Source organism: Pseudopipra pipra, chromosome Z, assembly GCF_036250125.1.
Source record: "Pseudopipra pipra isolate bDixPip1 chromosome Z, bDixPip1.hap1, whole genome shotgun sequence".
Taxonomy (NCBI): domain Eukaryota; kingdom Metazoa; phylum Chordata; class Aves; order Passeriformes; family Pipridae; genus Pseudopipra; species Pseudopipra pipra.
In genome coordinates this window covers 11,529,818-11,547,433 of record NC_087581.1, presented here as the reverse complement: position 1 = coordinate 11,547,433, position 17,616 = coordinate 11,529,818, and the positions used below count along the sequence as shown (strand labels likewise).

Below are 17,616 nucleotides of genomic sequence, written 5' to 3'. Positions count from 1 at the left end.
GAGAAAAGAAAAATTAAACCTAGAAACCAACCATTTTAAAAGCTCACCTAATTTAGCTATATAGAAAAAAGAATGTAACTATAGCTTTTCAAGCTGTGAAAGTTTTGAGCAAACACTGCATCACAGGACTAAAATTCTCCATCTTTTCACACTTCTACAGAGGAGGAAGAGGAGAGTTTGTCATGGAAGAAGTAGATATACAGAGGCAACATTCAAAGTATTTCAGTAATGGAGTAAAAGGGTCAGTTATAAATACAGAGATGCTGATAACACACAAATTCCAACACTTTCCTCATAGAACTACAAAAATGTTCAATGGAAATAGCAGCAGTAGAGCAAGAGGCATGAAATTGAGATACACAGTGCAAAGATGATGTGTTTAGGCTGCCTGCTGAATGGGAGGCTTTGAATGTATGATCCAGAAATGGTTAAGTAAATAAAATATTCCTTACCATACTTGATACTGCTGTTACTGCTTTTTGCCATGTATAAATAATAAGCCTTTCATCATTCCTGCAAGTAGCCAGTCTATTTTCAGAATTCTCAACGTTAGGACTTGCCTGCAGAGTTCTCTTGTTTTCTGTCTCAGCATTAATTTCTGGTGAAAACAGATTCCAAGAAACCAGAGGAATCCTCAAAAATAAAATATAAGCAATAATTGACACATCCCTTTGCAAAAAGTGTTAGTAACTATATCAGAGAATATGCCAAAAAAATTAGAATGCTATTTTCAAAATTTCCAATAGGAAGAGAAAATGACCAAAAGTGAAGAAGAGTGTGTATGAGAAGAAAACTGTCCAGTTTAATGATTAACAGCTAAGAAATACGAACAGATGGATAAAACTACAGCAAATAACTGTGTGATTTGCTGATGAATTACACATGAGTTAGAAGCAGAGTTTTAATACTAAGACATTTTCTAAATGCACTGCAAGAAAGTTAAAAAGCAGGTGTCAATACTGATGGCATTTTTTATATTGTGAAATTATCTGATGGTATCCCTTACCTTTTAATATGGCATTCAGTTCTGTGCATCTTTGTAGGTTGCTTTGATTTACATTTGTCATTACACAACCCATTTAATTATGTTAATTGGTGCAAATTTTAAACCTGCTAATGTTCTACAATAATATTTTAACTTATGTATGTGAGGATTGTGCTGGAAATAATCAGCAACACAAAGGGACATAGGAAACATTTCTACAGTAGATTTACTCCTAAGGCAGCCTTTACATTTTACAGTTCAGGGATGCATTAGTGAAAGTGATACAGGTAAATCAGTAAAAAAATCAGGGGTACATGTAACCTATAAGATGATATAAGATCCATCATTTGAGTATAATCCCTCACTAAAAATTCTTGTTTCCCTATCCTTCTAAGTATACACACATATACTTCCACATTCACCCACAAAGTTATCAGTGCATTGTATTTGTTCATATTTGTATAATTTAATAATGCATTTCTACCTTTTTGATTTGTCTTCATCTTCCTTCTGCTCTACAGCTTCCTTCTGCTCTACATCTTTCTTATCTACATCTTCCTTATCTACATCTTCCTTCTGCTTTACATCAAAAATATCTAACAGTGGGATTCTAGTAAAATCTTTACTGTCTTCTGTTGGGATTTTTCCTTCCATTGACCTATAGTAGTCATGAAGAATTCTCTTTGTATCTTGGAAACGATCCATTTCAACCTCGAGAAGAAAAGACAGAAGAATTGTAATTCAAAATGGGACAGAACAAAGTTCTGTTACTTTTTTAAATACATGTTAGCAGAAACAATTCTAAATCCTAAGAGTTTGAAGGACAGAAAGAAGCATAACCATTTATAGTGTACTCAATGCATACTTCTACTTGCATCTATACTGTATTCACACTGCTATTTCTAAGGAGTAATAAGAATCTTGGTTGTTAAAATAGCAAAAATAGGAAAAATCCTCTACAATAAATAATCACAGAATCACAGAATCCGCTGAATTGGAAGGGGCCCACAAGGATCATCAAGTCCAGCTCATAGCCCTGCACAGGAGCACCCCAAAGAGTCACACCATGAGCCTAATGTGTATTACATTTAATCATAATATATTTTGATGTATATATATTTCTATAGTAGCAAGTATGCCAGCATATTACATGGATCTTCTTTTTCAAAGGAAATAAAATCCTTAATACCATAAAATAAAAAGGGTTATGGATGGAGAAAATTTTACAAGTCATACAGTTTTTCTGGATCAAAGAAATCAACACACTTTACACACCTAAGTGTCTTGAAGATCTTTTTGTGTGAATTCTCTCAGAAGAAATCAAGTAAGATTCAAGAAACATTTAACACCTGTCATGTTTTGATTTATTGATACAGTATGGTGTTAGTCTCTAACTGACAAAACAGCACTAAATATTCATGGGAAAATGCACAAAACCACATTCACAAAACAAAGGATAAAACCTTTGTGGTGTAAACCAGTACTCATCCATAAGTTAAGGAGGAAATATCTTCTATTATAACTGTGTGTACACAGAAAGATGGAATGAAATCTGATAAATGGCATTTATACAAATCTATATGTTCATGCAGTTACAGAGCCACCTGGGGAACATATGTAACTTTCAACAGAAAAACCCACAGCTGGAGAGCTCAATATCAAAGAAGCCTGTTTCTGGCTGTTTCTAAAAAAAAAAAAAAGTCATTACATAAAGTTACAGTTATTATATTTTTAGTTCTGCAGTTTTAGGATTAATAATTCAGTTATTTTGGGAAGTATATACCAGACTAAAGAAAGAAATAATGTTTTCCTTTAAATTTTCCTTTATGAAAATAAAAGCTTATCTATGCTTAATACATGTGTTTGTAATTTTAAAGAGTTACTCTGCATATACACACAAGACAGATCAAATTAGATTCACAGTGAATCTCCACTGGACTGCATCATATCTGTCCATGAAATTCTGTTAGAATCAGGATTGCAAAGTTATATATGATTATAAAAGGAGAATAATAAAATATTTAAGGTCTGTAACATTAATTTGTCTCCTTTATGCATATAATTCAAGATGGATTTTTTAAATAGTCAGGCCTATAAATACTCTAATTACAGGACGAATGTGGTTCAGCTAGTCAGGAGTTATTTGATATTTCAACCTCTCTCTTTAGTCAGTGGCCTTAAGTCTTTCTTTAGGGCATTACTTAGACTCTTTGAAAATGAAGTTAACAATTTACTTACTGCAGCAACAGACTGTTTCAGAAACTTCATATTTAAATTACCATAACACTCATACGAGACAAGAGAGTGGCTCCCTTGTCTATTAAACATATAAAAATCACACAGAGAATTAAAGGCACGAAACCCACTCTAAACTGCTTAGGTCTGCTTTTTTCAGGTAAATCATCATCACAAGGTATGTGTTTAAAGCATTGTTTTTATTGTCTTCTTTAAAGTGCCAAAACTTTCACAGAATTTTCACTTCAGTTTACAGAAAAGCCTGTCTAGTCTAGTCTATTCCAGTCCAGTTCTAAACCAAATTTATGCACCTAGAACAGAAGTAACAAGGAAATCTTACTTTACTGCTCTTGAAAAATTTAAGGTTAGATATCTGAAAGCTGGGTCATATTTGAATGGGTTTTCTCAAGAGCAACAAATGACATCTCAATATCAAAAACATACCTTGCTTTTTGGGTTTTTTTCAGTGTGTAGGTAAAATTTCAAGCCACATTGGTGAAGTTACAACTGAAATAATTTTGAGATACAGGAAATACTGTAACATCAAGTAAGTCAACAACAGAGGTGAATTATGTACTTCGCAAATTAAATGGAGATGTCAATATGATTACAGAAGGATAAACATCTGTAACATTTCTGTTAAAAAAATCAGATGATTCACTGGAGTGATAAAATAGCAAAAAGTAGCACTGTGTAACAGAGATTGAAAGTTCGGGGGGGTTGGACAACAACAATGGTATTTTTCTTAACCTTTCCTGCCCGTATGGAATGTCACCTTTTTGTCTCTCAGCTTCCCAGATAAATTCAGAAGAGACATGAAGATTTGCTTAACTAATTCTCAGTCTCTCACACATTTCTCTCAGGCTTACTGTCCTCCAAATCGAAGTCATTGTCCCCTTCCATTGCAGACTCTGTAGTGGTCCATACCTGCATAAGTGAAAAGAAATGGTTCATTGCAATTCCCCTGTGATCTGGCAGCCAGCCTTTATTCATGATATCAACGCGTTCCTGCTCTGCTTCTTCCCTTCTGCTGTCACAGATATCCCAGAGAAGATCTCTTAGGTCCTAAAACACAAAATCAAATATGATAACTAATTATGAAAGAAAACTTAAATAACTTTATTTTATATATTTATTATTAATTTTGGGGGCGCTGTGTATAGAGCATTGTCTCATTTGGGGTTTTTCTTTATTGCCATAAATATCAAAGCCTGGTCAAGTCACATGTTCATAGAGAGCTGACAGAAAGTGGCTTTACAAATGTACCACAGAGAAGAATACAAAGACCTGAGTTCAATGCGCAGGCTGCCTTGCTTTTCCTCAGGCAGAGATAATCTATCTAAGCTAGACAAACATGAGACTATGAATAGCTAAGCTCCCAACTGCACCAACTTTGCAGTTGGATGGTTTGCTAACCAATACACTAAGAATAATACTCTAAAGGGATGTGCAATATGAAAAATTCTGAGAAAATTATGCCAGATTTCAAGAGGTGTTCCAATTTGGATTACCTCCATGCCATTTTTCTCTAACATTCTTTTAATTAAGGGCTCTTCAACTAATGTCTACATCTAATAGCAGAACTATGTGGCTCACTGACAGCACTGAAGACCTACTAAGCATCAAACATCCTTGCAAATCCCTTGTTCCCTATTACCATCTCTGCACAGAAATAGCGTGAACAAACCACTATGTTGGAAGAGGTCATAGGAAGAGTTCTGTTAAATGCAGTGCTAAGGTAGGACCAGATGACCTGTCTGTTGGGCTCCAAGCAGTTCCGCCTCACCTGACCTGTTCTGGGATAAAAAAGGTGTTAGGTGTTCCAGACTACTAGCCCTGCCATGAGGAGCTTAGCTTCAGTTGAGGTGATTCCATATTCACCAGGTTTTGGTCTCAGACTATTATGTCAAATCCTGTTAGTCTCTCCCTGTCCAAAGATTTCAGACAAATTCACTCATCCTCTGTTGAACAAAAGCCACAGGGAAGCTGACAAATAGGAAGCCCAAACACATTAGTGATGGCTAGAAGGTACTCAAGGTGCAGACAATCAGATATTCATCATTGTCCACATTGTAGAATATACACCTAAAGATATGCTGCTGAATATAAAAATATATAAGCACACAACTTATCTGTTGGCAGTGGTGGGTTGACCTTGGCTGGCTGCCAGCTGTCCACCAAACTGTTCTATTAGTACTCCTCACAGGAAAGGAGGAGAAAATATGATTGAAAAGTTCATGCGTCGAGATAATGATGGGGAGATCACTCACCTCTGTGCAAAACAGACTTGATTTGGGAAAATTAATTTAATTTAATGCCAATTAATAACAGAGCAGAATAATGAGAAATAACGGAAAACTAAAACCACCTTACCCTGCCCATTCTTTTTCCCAGGCTCAACTTCACTCCTGACCCTTCTACATCCCACCTCCTACCTGGCACAGGGAAAATGGGGAATGGGTGGTTGTGGTCAGTTTATTATACATTGCATTTGCCCCTTCTTCCCCCTTGAATTCTTTCCCTGCTCCAGAGTGAGGTTCCTCCCATGGGATACAGTCTTTCATGGATTTCTCCAGTGTGAGTCCTTCCCAGAGAATTTAGTAATTGAAGAGCTGCTCCAGTGTGGGTCCTTTCTATGTATGCAGCCCTTCAGGATTGCACTGCTCCAGTATGTAGACTCTACGCCCTGCCAGAACATCTGCTCCTGCCTGGGCTCTTCCATACAGGCCACAGTTCCTGCCAGGAGCCTGCTCTGATGTGGGATCTCTGCATGCCCATGGACTGGAGTGGTGAATGAATTCCTTGTTTTTCTTTGCTTGGTGCTTGATTTTTGCTTTACCTGTTAAACTCTCTTTATCTCAGCCCACAAGTTTTCTAGCTTTTATGATTCTCTCCCCAGTCCCACTGGTGGGGGAGGGAGAGAGTGGCTGCATGGGGCTTAGATGCTGGCTGGGGTTAAACCACAACAGCATGTCAAAGGAAGTCTTGGCTGGCCTTTGGGCTTTAGGCCTTTAAGAAAGTTCTCATACATCACAAGATGGGATGGGATTTTATATTTTCCAGTCGATATCAGAGAAATTTTGTTTTCAGGTTTTACAGCTGGCCCTTTCTAGTGTTTTAGGAGAGGATCAGCTGAGATGACAGAGCTGAGCAGTCTAGGAGTTCAAGGAAAAACATTCTGAAGATTATCACTGCTTTCATTTCCTCTTTTTTTCTAGCATCAAGGAAGGATGGCTGACAGAATTCTTACAGTCAGGGAGGTACAATGGGCATGGCCTAAAAGCATAGAGGAGGTATCATCTTCACAATCACCCAAAGGTTTGGGATCTGCAAGGAATAGAATGAGTCATTCAAAGAAAAAATTCTGAAAATCATATATTCACTCCAAAATGTTTAGCCTTATCACACTATCTGAGTCTCACTGCATCACATGGAAGTACCACCTCCTCTTAACAGAATCTGAACTGGACAATGTCAAACATGGATTTCTGTTATATACAACAGTCCAAATATTTTAATTTTACCTTTCTAAAATATAGCACAGAGTGATTCCAGTCTTTTTATAATTCCATTTAGTAGAAATTAGGACTATGGATGATGATTTTTAAGTCCTCTAATTCATTCTATTGAAATAATTCTACAGAAAAGAAGGTCCATCTAGTGCTTTTTCCATCTCAGTGAATTTATCCACGATTCCACAAATGTTGCCTTTTACTAGCAACGTTGTCAGTATTCTTTTTCCCCTTTTTTGGGAGCATTTTTCCTGATACGACTCAACTAAAAATCATGTCTGTTCTGAAATGGGAATCTGATAAAATCCAAGATAGTTGTACTTTTGGCTTATGTTAAATCTGGCTATGAACTTGTCAGAACTTTTAATGTCACGGATTTTTGTGAAGAAGAACACTCAGGACATGTATGACCTAGCAAAGATCTAACTGAATCAAAACATTTCAAAGAAATTCTCTGTACTTTGTATGAATGTTTTAGAAAACATATATTACCATATATAACTTATGGAAAAACTAAAATCTTGCCAAGATTTGTTAGATTGTGATAGAAATGGCTAAACTTGTAAAATCTCTGAAAACCATAAAATTTAAAGAAAAAAAGAGCAGTGTACCAGGATACCACAGTGTAACCTAAAAATTAAAGCAAGACTTAAGAATATTATGGTCAAACAACAGAGAAATAACTGTGAAGAACACTTTATGCACAAGAGTAAATTAAATAGTTTAAGAGGAGTTGTAAAGAAGGAAAAAGAAGTAAATAATATCGGTCATGTCATATCAAGCTTGTATACAATGAATAATAGTCTATGATATATTGTAACTTTTGCCATTTACTTACAGTAACTCTTTGGTGTAGTTCAGCTTTTGTTTCCTCATCATCTCGCAAGTCATCAGAAATTGAATTAAAATCTGTTTGCCACTGAGATACAAACTCCTGCTTAAGATGTGGACGTTTCAAATAATCTTGGAAATTTTCTCTGTAAATTATGGTAAAATAATTTTGGTGTTAAATGACATATAGAATGCCATATGAAAAATAAAATACACTAATATTTAAGGTAATAAGATACTATTTCTACTCACCTAATATCTGCTATGTAATGAATCATCGCGTATTGTTCATCCCTTAGGCATCTAAGTACAGTTTTGATGGTATTTATATATGTATTTTCTATCATTTCCCAGTAAGGTACTAAAAAATCAATTATCTCCTGTGAATTTTTTAAAAAACATCAACATTAAATGATATATTTCTTGGTAGCTCATTTATCTGTAGCATTAGTAAATACATGAAAAAATTATTTCGTTAAATCATATTACTTTTTTTTTTTCACTATATATTTCTTTTGATTTACAAGTGATCATAGACATTGTAACAACATATAGTTTTATCCTGTGCATTTCTTTGAAAAAATTGGCAGGTCTCAAAAGGACTGGTAGGTTCCAGCAGAATACTCCAGTATCTATGGTTTTGGATATGCTCATAAACTAAGTGATGATACTGAGTGAATACTGAAGTATGAAAATTTGGTCATTTCTGTTTGAGCTTGTAAAGATCTAAGCTGACCGTCCAGTGTTACAAAAGTGACATTTCACTGACTGACTGTCGTGAAATATAAATAAAGCCCATGGCCAGAGGAAACCAAGCATAAGCAGTCATGAAGGAAAAATTGGTAAATATTAAGAAAGGAATTAGTAACAAAATTTCAAGTTTCTATGTCCACCCTCGAAATCTACATCCGAAAAACTGCATGCAGTCCCGGCTTCCCATCTCCAAAGACTTACAAGAGAACTAGACTAGATTACAACTGGATTGGAGAAGAAAAGCAACATTGAGCAAAATGAACATGTAAGAGATGCCAGTGACACATCTTAAATACCTTCAGAGAGTGATTATAGAATTATTATTCATTGTATCTCACAATTCATGAATTAGGGTCATCAAATTCAAGCAAAGAATGGTTTAGAACAAAGAGAGAGAAACTTTTTTTCCGAATTAACATAATTATACAGCCTATTCCACGGAGAACAAAAAGCAAATTGATTCAAAAAAGCAACTAAAGCAGCTAAAACACAGAATCATGAAAAAAAAGTTTATTGAGAGCTACTAAACATTAAGATGCAGATACAAAGCAACTTCAGGAAAGCTCTAAACAGATCACTGGAATCTAGAAAGATGCCTTTGGAGAAAACAGGTAAGGAAAAAAGTATCCTAGGAGAAAGATTAGTGCACACACTCCCCATTCTTACTCTTTGCATGAGATCCACAGCTGCCCCTTGTCAGAGACAGAAAACCGATCTAGTGAGTCTGTATCAATATATCACAACAGTAAAGTGGATTATTATTAAGAACACAGGCATCTGTGTTCTTAATAATAATTCTAAAGAATTTAGAAAGAAAAAAATCAAAATTTTAAAGTATGTTCCCTTATTTTATGTATTTTAGTAGGAATGATTGTTTGTATATTATTTATCACACAGTACTAGCTTAACGTACATTGAAAAATACTGAAGAAAATAACATGCACTGATGTAAAAAGTTTAAGTAGAACATAAATAGAATACTAAGAAAAATATGTACTTTGATATTTAAGACGTTTAATCCTGAATTAACATACCTGGGGAAGTGGTTCATCTACATAAATCCATTCATCTGATCCTGGTTCTATTGGTGGTGGTGGTGTCTCAGGAGAGGGAGGAAGCAGATCATCTGTAACTGGTAAAGGCTTTTCTTCTGTAACTGGTAAAGGCTTTTCTTCTGTAACTGGTAAAGGCTTTTCTTCTGTGTCTGGTAAAGGCTTTTCTTCTGTATCTGGTAAAGGCTTTTCTTCTGTATCTGGTAAAGGCTTTTCTTCTGTATCTGGTAAAGGCTTTTCTTCTGCTGGTGCTATTTCTTGAGTAGACCCTTAATATAAATGTACAATTAGTACCTTCAAACATATTTTAAGTATCAATAAACAGAATTAGACACGTATGCTACTCTGACAAGTTCAAAATAATGGAACAGATTCACTATTTCATTACTTAGATGTTGTTAATCAGAAAATATACTCATGAAATCAGCAGTGCTCAAGGAGGATTGGGTCAGAGAACAGCAAAAACAAACTTGACATGCACAAGTCCACAGGCCCTGGCAGAATGCTCCATGAGTGCTGAGAGAGCTGGCAGACATCATAGCCAGGCTGCTCATGATCACCTTTGAAAGGTCATGGAGATCAGGAGAGATGACTGAGACTGGGAGAAAGCAAATGTCACCCTGGTCTTCAAAAGGGGCAAGAAGGACACAGCGAACTACCAGTCAGTCAGCCTCACCTCAAACCCTGGAAAGGTGATGGAGCACCTCATCTGGAGGCCATCTCTACTCACACGGAGGACAAGAAGGTGATCAGGAGTAGTCAGCATGGAGTCACTAAAGGTAAGTCATGTTCCACCAACCTGCTTATATGAACCTAATAGTGAAGGACAGCTTGGAAGCTATCAACATAAATATGAAATGAAACATTATTAATTGGCCACAGGGATTATTTTTCCATAGGGAATAAATAGTCCTTTACAGTACTTCTATACAATAGCTGGATTCTAACTAGAAAATCTCCACTCCATTTGCATCAATAGGAATTTTGCCACCCACTCCAGCAGGGCTATTAATTATACCAAGCATGTAAAAAAACCTCAATTCCAACTAGGTAGCTTTTTGAAAACACTCCATCCAATTTTCTGTCAGCTGTGGTATTTCCAAGAATTTTTCATGAACTAGAGACCTTATGCATGAGTAGTGGGATAAAATTTTACTGTAAAGAGTACTTTTCCAGTTAATTATTTTTTTTCCTTTTGGCGGTAGAAGACACATCAAGACTTTCTCATAATAGTTATGAAAAAAACCTCTGATTATTCACAGGCCTACTTGATGTATTTGTTTCCCTGGATACTTCACCTATTTTTCCTTTTTTATTATTTTCTGCTTGATTAAGAAGAGAAACAGAATAAAGATGTACCACAATTCATATCAAAACCACTCCTAGTTATCCATATTTTTATGCTGCTGCTGCTGCTAAATGAATACATTTTGATAATGGCAAGTTAGACTTTCTTATACCATTATGCTATACACCATTGTATCATTTTCATAGGATGAAAATGCTATCTGTAATTTTTAATCCAGGAAGAAAGACTGAATTTAATGCTTTAATTTAAATTTTATGTGAAATTGGTCCATATCCTCTGAAAAGGTAAAAACACAACAGAAAAGTTCAGGGTTCTGGTTCAGGTATCACTAACTCACACAACTCCAAAGTCTTCCAGGGGCAGCAAAAATGCAGGTTGCCATATAGTGTTATATAGTAATTACTAATTATAGAGAAGAAAGTCTTTTGTTACTGATGTCTAGAAAGTAAGAACATGAAAACTTACTTCTATTCTGGTTTTTCGCAATTTCTTCCATTATAATTTCCTTCACTGTTTCACACACATGACTTTCTTCTGTCTCTGCATTTACACTCACTAGAATATTTTGATGGACTGAAAACCATTTCTCCAATTTTGGCCATGTGTCTAGAAAGCCTGAAATTCTACAAAAATCATATTAATGTATGAAATTAAAATCTAAGTAGTGGAAAATCAAACATTTTTGAAAATTAGCAAACAAAAGAAAAAGCAGACCATCTCAACACTAAAACAACTCCATCCACAACAAACTCTTCATTTTAAACACAGGAAAATTTTCAAAATCCTTCTGTTAGCTAGTCTTTCTTCCTCTTTCTTGTCACAAGCTAAACCTACTTTCCTATAGCACAACTAAACCAATAATAACAAATAATAGTCCGAAGTAGTTAGTATTATCAAATATTTAGAAACAAGACTTGTTGTTTTTGATTTTGCTCTTTGTGTAAAGTTAATAATCTAGTGATTTAATTAAAATTGGAAAACTAAGTGCTTTTTATAAATGTAGAAATGGAAAATAGCATTTTAGAAAATCTCTAACTCAAATGTATTTCACCCAAAGGCAGTTACATCATGCATGCCATATAGATATATATAGATACAAATATGTATACATATAGTTTATGCAGTATATATCTGAAGACCTAAATTCTACCTGGAAGAGTAATTTGGAAAATCAAAACACATGAATTCTAATTTTCTAGGATTATTAATATTGTGCAAACAATGAAAACATCCTTTAGGTTTCACATTAGAGAAACACCTAAGTAAATTCTTTACATTAAGCATGTCAGCATTGTCATGGATCACATATGAGATTCAGATTAGTTACATGCCTAAACATCTACTGGAGCAACTTTTTTGTACTTCATATAACTTACCTATGTACGACCTGGTCCTTGTCCAAGTCAATCCTCTCTTCTAGGATTTCAGGATCTGAATTTTGATCACTGTTCTCCTGTTCAGTTTGAGATGACTTTGATTTATCTACTGTGTGGAAAAGAGCATATATGAGCATATATCGAAAAAGGCAATCATTCAGTTATTTCTGCAAAGTAAGATAATTATTATAAGAAAAATTTCAGTGTTCCTTGATCTTATACTTCTTCATTTAAAAATTGAGTATTGAACTTCCTAAAAGAAAGGAGAAGTCAGAGAACATTATAGAAATACAAAATCAAGCTGTAAAGGACCTAAAAACACTGTCTTGCCTCTTCCTTTTAAATGCATAGCCAATTATAGCACTAACATTTCCTAATGCATGCTTTGCAGGCACAGAAATCTCCAGTTGAAGAGATGGAGCATTCCTGTGGGCAGACTATTTCAGCCTTATCTACTCTACCAGTTAGAAGGTATTTTCCCTGTCTTATCTGAATCTTCCTTGAAGTACCTACTTCTTTCCACAATGAGCAGATATTCCTGCATGAAACAACAAGGTATTGTCTCTCTCTGAGTCTTTTCTAATTTTAAGAAACCTTTAATTCATTAGAAATAAGCCAAATTTAAAAAATTCTGATATATTGTTCTTTTGACTGTATCACCACATTACATAATGAAATAAATTCTGTTTGTATTTCTGAGATTACATCATGCATTGTCACGTGTTCCAATTGTTTTGGCAAAACAAGATCTTGAATTTATGAAGAATTTCAAGTGTCTATACATTTATCTTCACTACGTTGTTAGCAAGAACTCTGAAAATTTTGTCTCATCCTCACTCCTACATCTACATAGAAGTTAAATGTAAATTGTGCTTTAATTTAAGTTATATGCCATCTGTGTGCTGCAGTGAAAACAAAGAAGAATCTCCTATAATTTTGGATAATATGGGACATATTAATGAAAAAAACTTATGTTTTGACAAGGTGTGTTAGGGCAATTTAAAATGTGTAGTCTGAAAGTGAAACAACTCTCAAGAGGCCTTTGAGGCTTTTGTCTTGGTTGGCCTAAAATGACAATTTCTGATCATTCGCTGACTAACTGAAGACAAGACAAAGGCAGTAATCAATAGGGAATTAATTTTGGCACTCTCAGAGAATGAATATTGGCACATCTCTCTGTTTATAATTTCCTTCATCCCTTTCCAAATGTGTCTCCTGAAGAAAAATACTATTTCTATGCATTTATCTATATTGAGGGATATTTCTGCATCTGTTGTAACTTGTGTTTCTCCCAGCTGCTGTTTTATGTGATATCTAACACCAGCCACTGTACTATCTCAGCTCCAGTGAGAGTTCAGTACAAATGCAAAAACGCATATACACATCCATTTTCATACTTCTGATTCACCTTTGACTGAAACAAACAGAAGTATCTGAAATAATAATTCAAGCCACAATTAATGAAAGTGATACTGCGAGATGTAGAGAAATTGTGCAGTAATGCTATTTTTCATTGGTAACTACAACTTACAGATATCTGCTTATCATTTTACTTTGGTAATAGTAGTTGGAAACTTACACTTCATGTTAGCTGCACGTTTCAGTACCACAGTGTCTGAAATATCCAATAATACAGAAACATCAAATGCAGGCGAGGTAACAGGAGGCTCGTTAGGGGCTCTGGGATCGATAGCAAGTGAGAGCCTTCCAGGAATTGCATCTTTTTCCTCTGGATCATTCCCTGTATAGGCTTTGTCAAATAGCTTTGCCTGATTAATAGTCATTGGAAACCCTTCCACAATCCACCCCTTCTCTGGTGGTATTTGGCTAAAAGTAAATGAAGAACCAGAATTATACTGTGAATTGATAGCATAATAATAAAAACTAAAGAAGAGCTTGCTCAAGCAGTCTTTCATTATTAATTCAGTATATTAAATACACTGATGAATACAGAATATGAAAGATATTATTAAACTGTAAATCTGAAAAAATAACTCTAAGTTTAAATAAAAGTGAAAAAAATCAGAAATAAAACTATTTTTGCTGTCTTGATAAATAGAATTTTCAAAACCTGTATAGGAGCTCTTTCTAGAAGTATAATTTCACTGTTTTCTCACTAACTTTTGTACTGAGGTAACAAATAGTAAAATCTGTTCTGTAACTCTGAAGTATACTAATGGCGGTATAACTTAAATCATATTCATGCAGGAACATCAGTGCTAAAGGCACATCAGGGTAGTTGAGACAATTTTCTGTCAAACAAGAGTAGACAAAACCAAGTGTTTATATAATTTCATACTTAATGGCTTCCAACAAGAGGTCAATTAGTAGTTCATCAGGAATACTTTTTCCTTTCTTCAACCATTTCTGCGATGCGGCGCCAAGCTGGGCACGTACAGACAGCTGTGGAAGAGTACACTGTATGCTCAATGTTCACAACAGTCATTGTCAAAAAGAGTATGATTTTACTTTTTGTATTACATACTATTTATTTTTTAATTTTTTTATTTATATTTAATAGGGTTTCTTTTTCTATTAAAGAGAATAGTTCTAACTGTAAAAAATGCACAGTTTAATCAAAATCTTCATCTGATTTCCATCACTACATTTGCAACAATGCCAAAAGAAACATGGTTGAGAAACAAAGGATATGAAGGTCAAAAAATAAAGAAGTGTTCTGGTTCTAAGCTTACTTTGATTGATTTTCACTACCATAAATCCACTGATGGTTTCCTACGGTAGCATATTAATTCATTAATTCTACAGAGATTCTTTTATATTTTAGCTTTTGAAGTATTTTTCAAAGAGCACTAAAGTCAAATCGCTGTAGAATTAAGCATTTTTAACGTAAAGGAAAGAAACATTGTAATTGAATAAATTATCTGCTTGGCAGTTGCAAAATCAAGAATACAGTTTTGCTAACTCAGAAATGACACAGAAAATACCATCTCTTCTGTGAATTTGAGATTTAACATGAAAATATAGAACTTCGACAATATGTATAACTCTCTAACCAACAGAGGAATAGATTTTCATATTTCATACATAAAATGCTTGCAGTGAGGTAATAAAATTTAGAATGATGAAAAGGTGTAACCTTTTAATTAATTTAACCATTTTAATTAATGCTGCTTCATAAAGTAGAACTAAAATTGGTTTACAAACCTTGGATAGGCCCTCTTGACAGTTCTATAACAGAAAAAACCAAGACTGTCAATTCAAGCTGACTCTTGAAGTCTTACATGTCATAATGTAGAATTAAGTTTGAAATTGAGCAAAAATTGAAACATGCTTTCTTCCTTACATATTTCATTCTCATCTACCTGTTGGAGCCAAAATGAAAACTAAGAAAAATGCTTACCTTATTTTGTTCCCCAGAACTCTTTTCATGTGGAATCATATCATGTTCACTTTTCATTTCATTTTTAAGAAAAGACTCGATGGCTTCCCAAACCAGAGTATCGACAGATAGTACCTGAATATTGCAAACTAATACACAAAAAAATTAAATAACTTTGTAGTTTAAGTTGAGCCTATGCACAGAGAAACTACTACAGGCAGTTAAATTAATAGTATAATAAACGTTGCTTCCACTCTCTCTTCTCTCTAACCACTGCAGTCTGTATCTTCAATCACTAGCCACCTTGCCAGTCTCCTCTAAAACAAATACCTCCAAAGTTTACCAAAAGCATTTTCAAATTTGCAATGCAGAAGTAATACTATATTAATACTACTTTCAGGGTTGGGTGTTTCTAATCTTATTTTGGAAGATAATGAAGGAATGATATGCAACCAACCCATGCAAAATACAGATGTACCTGAAGTTCAAGAATTAGTAATTCAAGGATTTGCCCAAACAATTTTTATCGTAAGAGTGAGATTTTAATACAAATAAAAGTTTCAAAGAATTTCAGGCAAAAAACCACAAACAACCTCTACCTTTTTCAATAAACTTTGCACAGGTAGTTTTTCCACTAAAAATTTTTCCCAAAATACATCCCTTGACAGGAAATGAAGTAAGTACACGTGGTGAAGGTTTGGGTTGTGGAGGATAGAACAACTCCATCAGTCTACGAAGCACATGACCCAATATGTTATTATTAAGATGAGGTTTGTTTTCACTGTTCTCTTCAGTTGGACTCCATTCCCCTGTCATACTCTGTATAAATGACAAATTAGCAAATCATATCTCAATATGCCTTGTCTTTCATTTTTCTAGATATATGTATTTATACACAAACACAATACATTAAAAAAACAAATTTGAATAGTATTAAATAATAAAATATTTTTTTAGAATAGACCCTTGTTAAAACGTATAATTATATCATAATCATTAAACATGTCTTGATATTCACTAATAACTAGTTAAGAGACAAGTACTCATACAAACACTTACATGGGTTCTGTGATGTTTTGCCTCTGGCTGGATGCCAGGTGCTCACCAAAGCCACTCTATCACTCCCCTAACCAACAGGACAGGGGAGAGAAAATATAACAAAAGGTGCATGGGTTGAGATAAGGACAGGGAGGGATCACTCACCAGTTACTGTCATGGGCAAAATGGGCTCAGCTTGGTAAAATTAGTTGAATTTACCTGAATCAGAGCAGGATAACGAGAACTAAACTAAATCCTAAAAAACATTTTCCCCTCACTTCTCCTTCCTTCCTAGGCTTAGCTTTATTCCCAATTCTCTACCTCTTCCTGCTCAGCACAGCAGGGGAACAGGGAATCACATGTTGTTTCTGTTGCTTCTTCCTCCTGATGGAGAGAAGTTCTTCCCTTGCTCCAGCACGGAGTCCTTACCACATGAGCCAGTCCTCCCTGAACATCTCCAGCTCAAGTTCTTCTCATGGGCTACAGTTCATGAACTGCTCCGGTGTGGGTCCCTTCTATGGAGTGCAGTTCTTCAGGAACAGGCTGCACCAGGACGAATCCCCCATGGGGTCACAAGTCCTGCCAGCAAACCTGCTCCAGTGTGGGCTCCTCACTCCACAGGCCACAGATCCTGCCAGGAGCCTACTCCAGCACAGGCTTCTCATGAAGTCACAGCCTTCTTTTGGGCATCCACCTGCTCTAGTGTGGGGTCCTCCAGGGGCAGTAGGTGGATCTCAGCTCCGGCACCTGAAGCACCTCCTCCCTGTCATTCTCCACTGACCTTGGTGTCTGCAGAACTATTGCTCTCACATATTCTCACTCCTCTCTTCTATGGCCTCAATTACTTCTCTGTGCAAAACCTTTTTTTTCTTCTTAAATATGTTATCACAGAGCTGTCACCACCTCAGCTTTGGCCAGTGGTGGGTCCAACTCGGAGCCAGCTGGTGTTGGCTCAGTCGGATATGGTGGAAGCTTCCAGCAGATTCTCAGAGAACCCACCTCTGTAGCCCCTCTGCTGCCAAGACTTTGCTGTGCAAAGCCCAAAAAAGATTCCTATAATCACTTTTTTAATTCCATAAACATGAAAAATAATTTCACCAATACCATAGAATTAATCAGTAGCAGATTTTTGTAATAGAAATCCAATATTCTACCATTCTGCCTTCTAAAACTGGGCAACATTAC

General features: G+C 35.3%; 1 protein-coding gene across 32 annotated transcripts in view; it reads right to left on the bottom strand.

The window, feature by feature from the left end:
* The window catches only part of SPEF2 (sperm flagellar 2), a 109,168-nt gene that overhangs the window by 65,602 nt on the left and 25,950 nt on the right, over positions 1–17,616 (bottom strand). For 23 of the 32 annotated variants that reach the window (XR_010426498.1, XR_010426497.1, XM_064641261.1 and 20 more), the window contains 12 exons: positions 15,993–16,212; positions 15,415–15,542; positions 14,353–14,456; positions 13,633–13,880; positions 12,054–12,162; positions 11,143–11,300; positions 9,351–9,637; positions 7,816–7,943; positions 7,571–7,709; positions 4,148–4,285; positions 1,470–1,696; positions 453–633 (listed from right to left, as the gene is read on the bottom strand). Coding sequence is in view for 25 of the 32 variants with exons in the window: in XM_064641261.1 (XP_064497331.1) it covers positions 453–633; positions 1,470–1,696; positions 4,148–4,285; positions 7,571–7,709; positions 7,816–7,943; positions 9,351–9,637; positions 11,143–11,300; positions 12,054–12,162; positions 13,633–13,880; positions 14,353–14,456; positions 15,415–15,542; positions 15,993–16,212 (2,067 nt within the window). In the remaining 7 variants the exon portion in view is untranslated. Of the gene's footprint in view, positions 1–452; positions 634–1,469; positions 1,697–3,995; positions 4,286–7,570; positions 7,710–7,815; positions 7,944–9,350; positions 9,638–11,142; positions 11,301–12,053; positions 12,163–13,632; positions 13,881–14,352; positions 14,457–15,414; positions 15,543–15,992; positions 16,213–17,616 lie in introns of those variants that run through there. The other 9 variants (XM_064641262.1, XR_010426501.1, XM_064641283.1 and 6 more) reach the window with 9 other exon arrangements.